The sequence below is a fragment of the Cavia porcellus genome, unplaced genomic scaffold (genome assembly GCF_034190915.1).
Source record: "Cavia porcellus strain 051 isolate PalLab524CR breed Dunkin Hartley unplaced genomic scaffold, mCavPor4.1 scaffold_28, whole genome shotgun sequence".
Taxonomy (NCBI): Eukaryota; Metazoa; Chordata; class Mammalia; order Rodentia; family Caviidae; genus Cavia; species Cavia porcellus.
In genome coordinates, this window is record NW_026947511.1 from 19,134,195 (window position 1) to 19,149,239 (window position 15,045).

The window sequence follows — 15,045 nt, forward strand, 5'->3', positions numbered from 1 at the left end:
TTTGGAAGAATGAGGTTGAACAAAATTAGTAGATCCAATCTTAATACCTATTGGTAATTCCAGTTGGAAGTCAAAGAAATAAAAATCCAAGATCAAAGGCTCAGGAATTGAAGTAAACTTCCCAATTGGATTACAAGTCACATATATTCAAGGTCTTTTAATTCAAGAAACTTTTCAATTATTTTCATAAGTACCATCTATGCCCCCTCAATTAGCATCTCCTTTCTGTCCTTGTCCCAGAAAGCCCTGCAAATGTACAACACTAGTCCATTTATAAAATTGGATTCCATCATGGGAACCCATATCCAGATATCCCCTTACTGGATCAACTCGAACAAAGTGTTCAGCTACCTGGGCCATGGTGTTCTCTTTCTGTTTTATAGCCCTACACAGGTATTTAAAGACCAATGCCTCTCATATTCTTCATATTCAAAACTAAGCAACAGCTAATGAAATATTTTCCAAATTGTACACTATAATCTGTTGGTGGATTTTGAAACTGCAGAGAGCTATTAGCATGTTTTTTTGTTAGTGCTGTTACACAAGTAGAAAAACATCACCATAGTAAACATTAACTGCTGTTTCATGGAATTCATTTAAATTACCTATGTATATGTCGTTGGATTGCAATATATAACGTTTTTCTCATGCTTGTTCATAGTAAAAATTGAAAGGAGTATCTATTAAATGAGGACCTTTGTAGTTTTCATCAACTAGATCCTAAGTTCTAAAGTCTTTCACGTATGATTGCCCAGAGAATGGATGGAAATTTTGCCTCTGCAATAATCTCTTAGGGTGTTCCTTTCTTCCCTGTTTGGACTTTTACTCTCTCTCAACCACAAACAAGGTTGCACTTTGTTGCAGATCACTTGCACTTCACAGCTCACTTGCACTTCCATCTTCTCCCAAATCAGCCAGGCAGTGCATAAGGTAGGAATTACATTCAGATGGAGGCTAGGTTATTGTTTTAGGATTTCAAGGCCTAAGCAATGCAGCCTGGGTTGTTTCTGATCCACCATATTAACAGAGTAAGGAAGAAGCCAAATAACTTCTAGCTTACATTCTCAAAGGCTCACGGGACAGACTTTTTTAGAGTAATGCTAACAGAGTAAGTGTCCATGAAAAGTTCTCTTTTCTGATTAAAGAGAGGCCTCAAATTAGCTGCTAATAAAATGTTATTGGGCTAGATCCCAGTCACCCTATCATGCCATGTTCCCTGAAGGCACAGCTTCCTGAGGAGTTTGTCAGTATGAGGTCCCGAAACTACCTGTATTTATACTACTTGGAATACTGTATCTGATTCAAACAGTGGATTATGACCCCATCTCACCTCAGCCCCTACAGTAATTCTTTGGGGTAAGACCTAGGAGTGTACATTTTTGAACCAGATCACCCATCCAACAAAACTGGTAAGCTTCTAAAAAATTCTAGGCTTAATGTATCTATATTCCAGACCACTACTGGGCTGACGTCACCATAGCCACCCATTGTGGGTTACCCTTGCAATAAAGCCTAGGAGTATGTTTTCCATACTCCTCTTCCCCTATTATGATGATCATTTCATTTTGATAATCAATGCTTTGAATGATAACATTTCAAAGAACAAGTTAGCCGGGCAATAGAGAAAATGACTGATAGAAAAGATGCCACAGATATGTGAGAAAAGCCCAAAGCCATTCTCATGTTGAAAGTAATTCTAAATGACTAACTTTGTACAGAGATCAAGGGGCTAATCCTAGAAAAACTGGGTAGAGAAGGAAATATATCCTTAAATCCCTCTCAATTCCACTTTCATTTGACTCATATAAGACTCCTAGGTGACCAAAGCAGCACCCTGTCAGATTAGAATATCTGATTAAAGATTTCACGCAGAATTATTGATGACAACTTGAATTTACCTCCCAGAGGCACCGGCTTTTTAATTTCTATTTTAATAAGAGTCACTATAGGGCCCTTAATCCAAAAGAAATCATGTCCAGGTGGAATCTCAGTGGGTCCGCAGGTAGGAGTGAGGTGGGGACAGGAGAAAATAGGAATGTTTCTTAATCCAAAACATTTAAGACAGGAAAGTGCATCATCAGTGTAGGCAAGAACCTTCACCCAGACATTTATGGAACATCTGCTACATCAAGGCTTCAAGGCAGTGCCCCTGGATCACACTCAAAGAATCAAGGAGCACAGTTCCTATTATTGATCAGAAGGCAAAATGTTGCACTTGACAGGGGCTAGTGTTGAATGGCCGAATCTGTGCTGTGGGGTAACTATGAAGCTTTTGGTAAGCTTTCAGTATGTTCCTTAGACTCTTATAATAGCCAGATGGCATCCCAATTATCACTCAGAGCCTTTTAAAATAAATCACTGTCACTTCTCTGAAAGTAACAACATGATCTTATGCAATCAGAACTCCTTGGGGACTATCCAAAGACAAGGCACGACACTCTCCCCAGCTTTCAAACATAATACCTTGAGCAAAAAAACAAAATCCATGTGAAATCTGGAACTAAGTGTCTCCGTTTTGAAGCTGCTAGCCCCACAACTGACTCTGGGGATTTGATCCCACAGGTTTCTGAGAATCAGGCCCTGGAAGCACCTGGCACTTGGCAGCACAACAAGGGAGGAGAGAGACCTGTGCACCTGCACCAGGAAGTCAAGGCCTCATCTTTGCAGATTGGGTCACAAATCTCTTCATTCAGGCTTTTAGAAAGCTAAGTCGCAGCACAGATTACTAAGCAATCTCATTAGCAGGATACAAGTCCCTAAGAGTATTTCTTGTAAAGTAAACCTTAGTGTTTTTGTTTGTTTTTGTCTTCTTAATTTTTAAATGACTCTATTTAAGTGAGCTCAAAAATATACACTAAGACAGTAGCAATCCAAACAGAGGAACAAAAGAATGTGGGAAACAGAGGACCTCTGAGGCACTGTCTTAACCCTTCTACAAGCTTATACCTCCAGTGACTCTCTCCAAGCTGTTGTGACAGTGTTGGAACCTGAAACTCAAATGATACTTGCTTCACATTTATTTGATTTTTAGAGAACTTTAGCAAAGTGCTCTCAAGTTACTTGGGGTTTCTATATCAAACTCATTACGTTTTTCAAATGTAGTTGAGTAGACAACTTTACACACACCTTTTTTTTTAAAGCTTTTAAGGGTGACTTCTACCAAAAGTTCCCAGAATTAACATCATGAATTTAGCTAGAGAAAGATTGGTACATGACATACAGTATATATATTAGTGCATGTAGCTATACATTGCATATACTTATTGAGAAAGGATGCTATGAATTTTTAACATTTACAATATTGGGGAAAACATTAAGGAAGAGGTGACAAGAATTAAAACAAGGTACTGTAAGTGTCTAATAAAACAATACTGTGCCCAGCAGTCCTGGAATAAAACATTACATTCCTCCTTTCCTGTTTAAATGCTGTTAATTGTCCTAATCAATAAACTTTAACCAAGGACAAATCACTCATTCCTTCTACATGCATCTTTAACATAGAAGACAAAAATGACAACAGGCATGCAAAAAAAGTTTCCTACACTGTATCTTAAAAATCTGTAGACACCACAGAGAGGATAAGTTTAGCCTGTTTATCACAGGCTGAAATTAAACTCAAGTCATTTGCATCTAACTCCTATTTGCGGTAAATGTATACAGCGTGCACTCCACAAAAACTGACACTAATAATGTTGGCAAAATATAGCCAAGCTCCCTTCCTGACATGTCAGATAGGTTTATTTATTTATTTACTTTTATTCTGAGCTGCAAGAACACATATTTTAGAGCAGTGAGTTCTTGGAAGCCATCAACTGGTTTTAATATATCTCCCCAGCTGTTAAAAAGGTTGATTTCCTCCTGCATAGATTCCTGGACCTCATCAATCAACACGCCTCTCCTCGGTCCTCGCTGGCCCAGATTTCAGAAGACAATACATCTAACATGAAGAGAGGCTGGGGCAGTGGGTACCTTCATGGTAGCTGCTTCCAGAGAAAGGCATGCAAGTCTCATTTTAATGGCAAGAATCACTTACTCTGTTACAGCGGTGCTGCTGAAGGAATTATCCTGAAGGCTGAAACAGAAACAAGAAAACATCAGCCAGGTCCGGCCGGGAAGCCGTCTCCCTGATTGCTCTCCGGGAGTTAGAGCACACACACAAACATGGCATTGCAAGGCAAGTCTCAGAGCCCGGCACGGCACGCTCGCTCTACCTTGGGCTGCTGTCTGCACATGCTCGTAACGACACCCCCAGCAGGGGCCCAGCAGCACGGGCAAACCACAAAGCCCCGCGGCCCGCGCGGCTGCGGGGACGGGGCGGGGCGGGGCCCGGGCTGGGCGCGAGCGAGGGGCACCTGCAGACCCCAGCTCGCCGGGCGCCCCGCCTCGGATTCACCGCTCGCTGCTCCAGCCGCCGGAAGCCGCTGCTCCTGCCTAGGTGCGGAAATACCCCGGGGATTTGCTTTCTTGCAGAGCCTACCGATTAAACCGAGCTAGCTCCCAGCCTCCCCCCGCCCTGCCCCCGGCCCGAGGCGTGCAGACATTCATCCTTCGTGCTGAAAAGGCTGGGAGGGAACGCCAAGGGGAGAGACGCACTGGTGCTGGTATATTTCAATTTTTTTAAAAAATCATGTGTTGTTTTTTATTGCTAAGGAAAAAGAAGAGCCTCTGAAGGAGGGATCGCTGCTTCACATCCGATCTGTCAGTGCCCTGTTATGTTATTTTAGTACAGAAGAGGAAGCTCCCAGCTCCGGACCACAGTGAATGAACCCACGCAGGGCGAAAGGAGAATTTATTCCAGGCGGTAGCTGGTGGCGAGGGCAAGGTGCAAGGGGCGGAGCCAGCCAAGCCCGGGACAGCCGGCCGGAGCTCCTCCCCAGCACCTTTACAAAGGAGGGAGCCCGCAGGCCCGGAGGGTGGGCCCCCTGTTGGGGGGAGGGGAAGTCTGTCCTCCCGGTCTCGCTCCATCGCCCTGGGATATGTGTCCTGCTCTCTTCCATTGTTCATTTCTTCTGCCATGTTGACCTTGATATGGAATGGAAGATGCTTATTTGAATTTTGAAATAAGATCCCCACTCCCGTTTTAATCTTCCCACTACCGGAAACAGCTGAGATGGTGGTGGCTTTTTTTTCCTCTCCATATAAATCATATCAGCCGATGAGTTAAGTTATAATAAGAAGAAACACTAGTATTTTAAAAATATTTTCAGATAACTAGAAAAATTACCCCAAACTTAGAAATAAGAAGAAGGAGCATGACTTTCAGGGTCGCAGTGAAACATTGTTTAACAGGTCCACTCAGCGGTGAGTTAATTCTCTAGAAAGCATGCTTGTGTTTGTCTGGGCTGCTTATTATTGATTCTGACACAGACGTGGCAGCATTACACGTTAAACTTGCACATTTTACTCAGTCTAGCCAACAGAAAACATGTCACCGTTTAAGATTTTCTTGCACTGTAGGGTGTTAACCAATTTTGCATCTCACTCAACTAACATTCTTTCTGATGTCTGTAAATACTGAAATCCCCAAGTGTTCTTCCAACCATCTAAACCATGTTTGCAGTTTCCTCTCATTAGTAAATGAATAGATCTCTGACGTTTGTATGTATTCATATGAGAGTCTTGCTTTTAACTTTTAAAAGTTATACTTTGAAAAACCAAAATTGAATTTTCAAAAAAAATTGATTTTGTTAAAGTTCTTTACAACCATAAAGATAAAAGCCTGACCTCATCTTGGACTTGAATTCTGTGGAGCAAATAAGCTTGAAAATACTAATCCCCTGAATGTTTATGTATAATATTGTATGTATATGTTCTTAAGCCTCCTGTCTCCACGAGCTAGTTTTGAGAATGACAGACCCTCTTCATTGTATTTATCACAAATTGAGGTCTGTTCTTTCTGTTTATAAAGACTTACAAGGCAAATCTATATTCAGTCTGCTTGGTACCATAGATTCAATGCTTGTCAGTTTACAGAAAGCCCTTCTACTCATTGGCTATGGTACTGTCCTCAAACATTCCAATGCAGAGGCAGATCATACTTCTTTTCTGTAAAATGACCTATCCCAGTGACTCATTTGAAATGGAAAAGTACATTTCTTTCAACTTTGAAACAGGACTCATTCGAGTATATGGAATAATGTGGCCTTTTTGGGAAAAAAAAATGAAATACTGAATGTACTTAATAACTGTAAGGATTCAATAACATTCATAGAAAAAATTCTCAGCAACTCATGAATAGAAAGAACTAAAATTAAGTTTCTGGAACTAGTCGTATACAATGAAAACGATTGACAACAACATGTTATGGCTAAAACCCCAAAATATTCTACAATAAAGCTCTGTCATTTAGTAATTTGTAGGAAATCATTTTAATTTTTGTTGCTCAACCAATTCTTAAACTTTTTTCATATTAAATCAAGTTTTTAAATCGCCTTTACAAATAACTTGTCAAGTGGATTTTTAAAATTTTTTCGACTATTCAATTTGGAATAAGACTATATTGTTGAACATCATAAAACATACAGTTTTTTGGAAGCCCTTGACTTAACTAAATGGAGCTTAATAAGAGTTTTTTTAAAAAGCAGAAAAATTATTATGTGAATTTGTGAAGAGTTAAAAAAGAAAGATGGCCAAGAAAAAAAAATAGGTTAAATGAACAAAAACAATTTTTTGAAAGCAAACATACTATAAATTCACAATGCATGTTGGGCAGCAAAGAAAAGTATGCCATCTATTTTTAACTAATGTTCCCCAAATTCATCAAAGACCAACATAATATTTTGCTTAAATATATCATTTAACACAACGTGTAACTAAGAATTTTGAGAAAACAGTTCTTGAGTATACTAGAAAAAAAAATAATTGTTTATTGAACAAATGATTGAAAGAAAAAAGTAATGTTACATGTTTATCACTGTCTCATTGTCATGAAGAAGACACACAGGCCACATTTCAAAGTTTTTAGTATAAATACATATTGTATAAGTGTGCAAAATATTTAATGCATATTAGATGTACATCTCTATTTCCTGCAAGTAAGATGTTAGATGGAGATGCTAGATTTGAATACTGTTAATTCAATTACATTTTAAAAATTTGAATGTTTAGGGGCTGGGGATTTAGCTCAGCGGCATAAGTACCTGCCTTGCAAGCAGGCGGTCGTGAGTTCGATCCCTGGTACCAATAAAAATGAAAAAGACAAAAAAAAAAAAATTTGAATGTTTTACTTTTCCTAATGTTGCTCATAAAACCAGCATCTGAATTTTAGATTTAATACTGATACAGTCCTTATTATAACTGGAAAACTTTTATTCTAATGTGTTGATTTAGCTCTATGCAAAATGTAGAACAGTAGATCAGTGGTTGAGAAAAGAATCTGCAAACTTGCTGAGATTCCAGACTAACCTGTTACTGTTGTTGTCAACTTAAACAATGACTCTGCCTCAATATTCTTGTAAAATGGAGGTGATAATTACCTATCTCATAGATTCTTACAAAGATTAAATGACCCTCCTAGAAACAAAACAGAAACAGTCAATAACTAGTAGACTCTTATTCTCATTAGTATTATTAGTAGTATTATAACAAAAATGAAGTTTGGAAGATTGTAAATAAAAGTACTGTGCTGACTGAGTACATAGGCCATATTATATTTTCTTTTTGTTTCCTATGATGGTACAGTGTTTATAGAGTCTTTTTGCCCCTCATATCCATAAAATTTAAAACTTTACGAAACGTGAATGAACTGCTCTGGATGGAATGAGCTTAATCCAGAGTGGTTTTGTGCTCACTTTATGGCTCTTCCATTAAAAATGTTTGCATATCCCTGTAGGAACAGACAATTCTGAGAAATCACTTCCTGCAAGATGTTGGGATAAGGAGCCAGACCCTTCACAATGACCGGAAACTGACAGAGGCCTGCTGCAATGGTCTGCTGGACACAGTGACTTGTAGCTTCCTGCCAGTGCCCTTGGGAATGGCCAGCCCTCCCTGAGAAGGAGAGGACACTTGCCTGAAATGATAATTTTCTATGGAAAAACAAACATACAAAAACCCCTCTTCTTTGACTCTCTCTTCCCTAATCCTCTTTTACTAGCCCCAGTAACTGCCACCATCACAAAAGGGGCCTCATTATCTGACTGGTCAATGTTTTAGGTGCTGAAGAGTCAAAAGTGCCCAAGGAAGAAAATCTTTGATGAGAAAAGTATATACTAGTGACAGGCTATATGTGGTATTTGTCTCCCTTCACATATGCCTCCTTAGTTAATGTTAATATAGAATCCACCTTTGTCTGACAACAGCTGTTTAATTCATCTATAGTAAAATGCAGACATGATGTAAAGTGAATACTCAGTGGAATTTAAGTGTTTGCAAAAGATTCAAGATTTTATGAAATCAGTGGAAGTCACATTCAAAAACAGCAACAAGTGAGATATTGATAGTAGCAACCAAAGAATAAAATATTTGACAAGGACGATAATGTTATCAGAGAACTAAAACTGATCTTTGGAAAAATTTATGAGAGCCTTAATTTTGCAAATGTTACATTTTAATAATCATGCCATGAGTCTCAAATGTGAGGTGAAGGTTATTACTTGGAGGTATAACATTTTTCTTAAAAATTATATATAATTGAAATGGACAAAATTTATTCATTGCTGTTTCTAAGAATTAGCTCACTATTTCATTTATATCTAATATGTAAAATAAGACTATTTTTACAGTTTGTTTAGTGTTTTCCAGGGCTGTCAGCCTGTGCTGGCCTCATCCTGGTGATAACTGAGCTTATTCCCAACCTTGGTGCCCACCTGCAGTTATTATAAGTGAGCTTTATCCTGCCCAGGACCTTTTTAGGGAACACCAGGTTTAACACACGCAAATATGTTTCTTGAGAAGAACTTTCCAGATCACTCTTTCTGAATTAGTATGCCCTGTCACTCTTTTCTGCTTTGTTTTCTTCATTGGACCTATCTCTGTCTTATATGTAATACATGTTCAGCTATCTGTTTTATAATTGCTGCTCCCAATGGGAAAAGTACTGCAGGGTCTTACCAATTACTGTATTCTCAGAATTCAAAAATATATCTATCATGGTAGCTACTTAATGAATGTTTACAGAATAAAATTAAGAAATTAATATTTAGTTTCACATTTTTAAGATAAAGCTCCACATATCCTTTACTATTTTTTTTCCTATAACAATGGAGTGCTAGCTTCTGATATTCATGTCAAATGGAATTTTCCAAGACAAGGTGTCTTCAGTAATAAGACTTTCCTGCATCAGACATTCCTTTCCTTGCTTTGCAGGGATAACATATTTCATACTATTATTCCAACTCAGCTGATAGCGTGGGCTTTCCAGAACACTGATTCTGTGGTGTGGTCTCAGCCCAGCCAGGAGAACATTAGGAAAGATGGCACAGTAGTGCGGGTTATGAGAGCGAGTTTATGGGTTTGGTATCTCAGGTGTCAGTATGGCACCTGTTAGAATACAAATTTCCTTAAGAAAAGCACATTCCATTTTTAACACCTGTTAGAGATTGCATTTACATGTTCCACAAAGGCCTCATGTAGTCATAGGCAGGGCTTTTCCTAGGTGGCTGAATCTAAAGTGTGTGATGCTATGATTAAAGTGATGCTGTGATCAAAGGTATGTGATTCCTAAATTCATCCACTGATCAATTTGGCATAATTCTGGGAGTAGATAATGGAAAGCTCCTCCCTGGATGAGAATTAGTAGCCTGGATAAAATATAAGGCACAGAACGAAGGCTCTTGTGTTCCCTTGTTGCTCATGGGTTCACTACTTCCCTGCTTGTCACTTTCTTCTGCCTTCTGCCTGTCATGAATTGTTTCTTCCCTGCCATGCCGCCTCGCCTTGGAGTCAGCCAACTGTGAACTGAAGTCTCTACCAACCTTGACAGAAATAAACCTTTGCTCTTTTAACTTTGAATATTGAGTATCTGGGCTCAGCAACAAGAGGGGTATTTTGTCTCAGCAATGAGAAAAGTGACTAGACAACACATTAGCTTGATGTAATTTTCAAATGCACAAAATGTATCTCTGCAGTTCATGTGGTTTTAGGAAACACAGGAGCTACCTGGCCTAATACATTTTTCTAATCCTTAAACTTCCATGATAATCTCCGATTGCTGCTTGAAGCCTTAAGATCCAGAAATCTGTAGCCCACAAAGCTCCTTTATTGGCTCCTCCAGTTCCTGAGAAGATTCCAGTCAAGTATTCCTCTGCGTTTTGTTACTTATACCAGTAGCCAAATGACTATCAGAATTATTCCAGTCCATTTTCTCATCTCCAAGTCAAATATGCCCAGTTCCTTCACTAGATTCCCAAATGACATGACGTAGCTTTCCTTCTGCATCTTGTGTAATACTGGAAAAAGTACAGTCCTACTATCCTAATGTGCCACTCCTACCCTAGAGTTATTACTCCAGGTGTCATCTGGTCAGTGAAGAATGAAATGAGCTCTGTGCCTCCTCCTGCTCCATAAAATTATGCTCTTCCACATGGCCCAAGAACATTGCTTGGTGTGCATAGATACATTATACTGCAGACCCAGCTGATTGCGGTCAACTGACACACTGGAGCCACTCCTGAGAGCTGAGTTTGTTGAATGTAGTACTGTACCACCTTTGTATAATTCCAGTAAAATTCTATACTATTTAATTTGACATTTGGTACTTGTATATTCAGGCTTTCAGATCTTTGAGAATATATGTTTTAACAGCTATATTTTTCCCTTCCAGTTTGATGTCATCACTGCTCTGTGAATACGGTCCTTCTGAAAAGTTATAGCATAAAATAAACACACTTTTAACCAATTCATGTCTCTTCACTTACAAAAATTATGAGGTACCATTTAATAATAGTTTAACATTTTAAAATCTAGATTATTTGAAGTTATCTCATGTCAGAGGTACTAGCTGGTAAGAGAAGAAATGAGAAAAGGGGCTTAAATCCAGTGTTTGAGACAGTGTCAGACGGCAGAGCGGGGACTGGAAGGAAGATTTGCAGGTGGCAGCAGGAAGGCACAAGTGGATCTATGGCGCAGTGGCTTTTCTCTGTCCTCCAGCACCATCCTCACCTTGCGCAGTGGTACAGTGGACTCTCTAATCTAACACCAATAGAAGTATAATGAGTCATCCAACTGAAGAGGGACAGTGTCACATTTCCCTGGGTACACATAAGTCAGGATACACCCAAAATATCTGGGTTCCTCTCAGCAAAACCTCTTCTGATCTATGAAAAAGAAAGCGTATTTTCTCCTCCAAATTCTGTATACACCTTCAAAAACAAATCTCCAAGCTTTTTTTTTTCCTACTCCATAGTTGCATTTAATTGCTCTTCTTTTTAAAATTTTTGTATACTCTTTCTTTTTCACACATTCTCTCTGAGCTTTGGCCCAGTTAAATCTTCCCAAATTTCCATTGTTAATCTCTTTATATAGACAGATACTTTTGTCTGTTTATAACACAATTATCTGTATCTCTGTAAAATCTAGCCGTGGATATTATTCTGGTTCTTTACTGCTTTAAGGGCTCAAAACAATTATTTATTTTGCTTATGATTTTGAGGCTTGGAAATTCCAGGAGAGTTCTGATGGGCTGTTCATCTCTGATCTGTGAGTGTTAGCTTGCCAGATGGGACTGAGAGCTACCTTCCAAAAATGTCTTCTTTACTCATGTAACCAATAACTCAGTCTCTCTCTCTCTCTCTCTCTCTCTCTCTCTCTCTCTCTCTCTCTCTCTTTCTCTTTTTCTTTCTCTCTGTTGTCTCAATTATTTAGAGCTTCTCAGTGCATCTTGAACTCCTCACCACATAATGGTTTTAAAATCTGTCTTCTTATACAGAGCTGCCTTCTGGGAGACCAAAGCAGAAGCTGTCAGTTACCTTAAAGTCTTGGCCTACAGCAGGTGTAGCCTCACTTCCAGAAGAGTCTATTATTCAAAGCATATACAAGTCAGCCCAGATTCAAGGGCAGGAGAAAAGACCCTCCTATTGCTGAAAGGTGGTCACCAATGTTTTGGTGACCATCTTTACTCTGCTGTAGATATCTGCAATGATATTTCTAGGGATAATTATTGACTTCCTTGTCCTTTAAGTCATGGGTAAGTTAATTTATATAAACTCAGTTTATATTTCTTATTCTAGTGGTTTATTAATCTATCCTTCTGAGCTACTAATACATACATGTGTATATATATATATATATATGTATATATATATATATATATATATATATATATATATATATATAAACAGATAGATGAATGGGAGAAGTAGACATTTTTTGAAAAGGAAAAAATTCTGATATTTTTAAGAAGCAAACAGTCTGGCTACTTAATGTATCTAATTTAAGCAACAGTCTGTTGCTACAGCCTGTCCACTGGGAAATGCTCATAATCACGGTGTTCTGGTGGGAAAGCTTCATACCCCAGCCATCATCCATTACTTTTACAACTAAAGGAGGAAAAGAAAAGGGAAGAGGTAGAAAAGGAGATGAGGGGGAAAAAAGAGGAGGAGGAGAACAAGGAGGAGAAGGAAAAGCTGCAAAATGTTTAAGAACTCCTAGCATTTTGCTAATGAGGCCAGTATTAGCTAACGAGAAGAAAATCTGTATAAAATCCAAACATGAAGTAATTCAGAAGTCTGTGTACATATAAGGGAGATTTCTTATGATATTGTTCTTTCTTTTCTGTTTTTCTCTCTCTCCTTTCCCCAATCTTATCCCCTGAGGGTACATAAATGTGAGCTAACAAAGCCTGCTAAAATGTACTAGCTACCAATCAAACTGGAAAAATAGCACCATGTAATGCTATGCTGAAATTGGGTTAGGAATACTGTTTACTAATATTAAGTACTGTAGATACAGTTTCACAAGCTTAATGTCACACTCTACAACTATTTCTAATTACTAAATGCTTCTTAGTGTACAGTAAAGCACGCACTGTCAACCCCTTGAGATAATGACTGGTCTCCTAGTCTGTGTGAGCTGCTCCTCACCGTAGGTGGTTCACACACATTCACATTCAGCAATATTCTCCTGGGCCCTGGAGCACTCGGAGCAGCTACATTTCTATATTTGGTATCAAGCCTTCAGTGCAGATTCAACTCAAATAACTGCTGAGCTTATTGTCACTAGATCTGATTTTGCACAGACACCAACTAACTTTTTCATGGTCCTAAAAACATTATTAAAAATCCATGTGTGATATTGTGACCTTCAACTCAACAGTAAAAAACAAGCCCTAGAACTATTAGATTATGAATTATGGGCCACAGAACTGATCAGAGATTATGAATCTAGTTAGCAAAAATAGACTATCTTGAATCAACTTTTAAGAGAATAATTATAAAAGTGTATATCAACCATTAGAGATGCTTTTTATACGGTGACTACAATGTTGAAAATTTAAAAGCCTGAACTGCAGCATTATACAAGAAAAAGTGTACAACTCCGAGTATTCTGAGTCCTGGAAGCTGCCTCAGTTCTACCAATTATTGTCTCCATTTTGAGAGATGAGTGACTAAAATTTTCTGGACCTCACTGTCCTAAGATAGGTCTTTTTGCTTTTATCAGCTGGACTTCATGGTTTTTAATAGCTTGATCACCTTTAAAAATCCTGTGATTCTTGAAGAAATATAAAAATGAAATTGCATGGAGCGATACGGTACTGCATGTGGGTACTTGCTAGCACTCTGAGAGGCTGAGGCAGGAAGATCTCAAGTTTAAGCCCAGTCTGGGTAATTCAGAGACATACTGAGACTGTCTCAAAATTTAAAAATAAAAACTTTTTAGAAGGTCTAGAGATACATCTCAGTTTGAAGACCCTAAGTTCAATTTCCAGTTCTGTGAAACAGAGAGAGACAGACACTTAGACACACATACACAGAGGTTGCATGACCCATTTTTGGAGACAGAAAGAAAGAGGAAAGATGGGAAGGGGGAAGATGGAATAGAAAAAGAGGGGAAAAAGGGAGAGGATGAAAGAGAAATAAGGGATAAATCAAAGAAAAAACTATAGGTGGCAGTCCATGATTTTGAAACTACAACTCTATTTGGTAATGATACTAACAAAATAAATAACTTAATGAAACTGGTAAATGGGTGCACAGTGGTTAGGAATTTGAACCAATTATAACATTGACTGGTTCACTTTACTGAATATTAGCTTGTGGGTTCTATTTACAAACTCCTAGAAAGCATCAAAACTCTAATCAGATAATTGTATTCTATTTTTGGAAAGACAGTCAAGATGTTTCAGTACTGTTCACATCAGTTTTTCATAGAAAAATAACTTAAATTTTTGCCACATGATGGGTAAGTTGTCTTCCACGGGCTAGCCCGGCCACCTATGATTCTACTATTCATATAGCTGTTTCTAGGAAAAACTGTTTCTACAAGAAGGAGTTTTTTTTTTTTCCCATTGCTATAAATTCTCACTATAGGAAGCTAACATACATTGATTTACTGACATATTTTCTTTTGTTTTATTTTTATTAGTATATGTTCTCAATACATAATAAATACAATCATGTTGGGGAAACTGGCCCGTATACATACTGCCTCTTGGTCATTTTTATCCTGTCCACTTTTCTCCCCTTTCCTAGATCCCTTTTTCATATTCACAGTCACCTCCTTGCTTTCTACCATCTCTTTTTTATTTTGCTCTTTATTTATGTTTTGGTTTCTATGCGATATATAATATTTTTGTGTTTTTATGTAAGAACTTAGGTGACATCTCTCCTCCCGTTATAATCAAGGAAAGTCTGGGAATGGAAGTGGGGAAAGAGTTTGGATGCTACTGAGATCAAGGTGAAGACTTAATGAGGCGAACAGTACGGATAATGAGAAGTATCAAGGAATGAGAGCAAGAAGCGGCTGGTGAAGCCCACACAGCTGTGCAGAGGCCATGGGTGTACTGGATTCCCAGTCCAGTCCCGAACTGTTAGAGCTGTCTGACTTCTGTGCTGTTTCCTGTCGTAAGGATCCCTTGTTTTGAATACTTGTTTTCTGCCTTCCTCCTGA

At 38.4% G+C, this 15,045-nt stretch overlaps 1 protein-coding gene and 1 long non-coding RNA gene across 8 annotated transcripts in view; one reads left to right on the forward strand and one right to left on the reverse strand.

Moving 5' to 3' along the window:
* The window catches only part of Fam13c (family with sequence similarity 13 member C), a 108,867-nt gene extending 104,521 nt beyond the window's left edge, over window positions 1–4,346 (reverse strand). For 3 of the 7 annotated variants that reach the window (XM_005005299.4, XM_003473556.5, XM_003473557.5), the window contains exon 1: window positions 4,034–4,159. In XM_005005299.4, coding sequence (XP_005005356.1) covers window positions 4,034–4,095 — 62 coding nt within the window. In that variant the 5' untranslated portion in view covers window positions 4,096–4,159. Of the gene's footprint in view, window positions 1–4,033 lie in introns of all 7 variants that reach the window. The other 4 variants (XM_013156706.3, XM_005005300.4, XM_005005298.4 and 1 more) reach the window with 3 other exon arrangements.
* On the forward strand, window positions 4,299–10,837 carry LOC134473843 (uncharacterized). Its single transcript, XR_010044304.1, has 2 exons — window positions 4,299–4,435; window positions 4,651–10,837. It is a non-coding gene; the product is annotated as an uncharacterized LOC134473843 (long non-coding RNA).
* The last annotated feature ends 4,208 nt before the right edge of the window (window positions 10,838–15,045 follow it).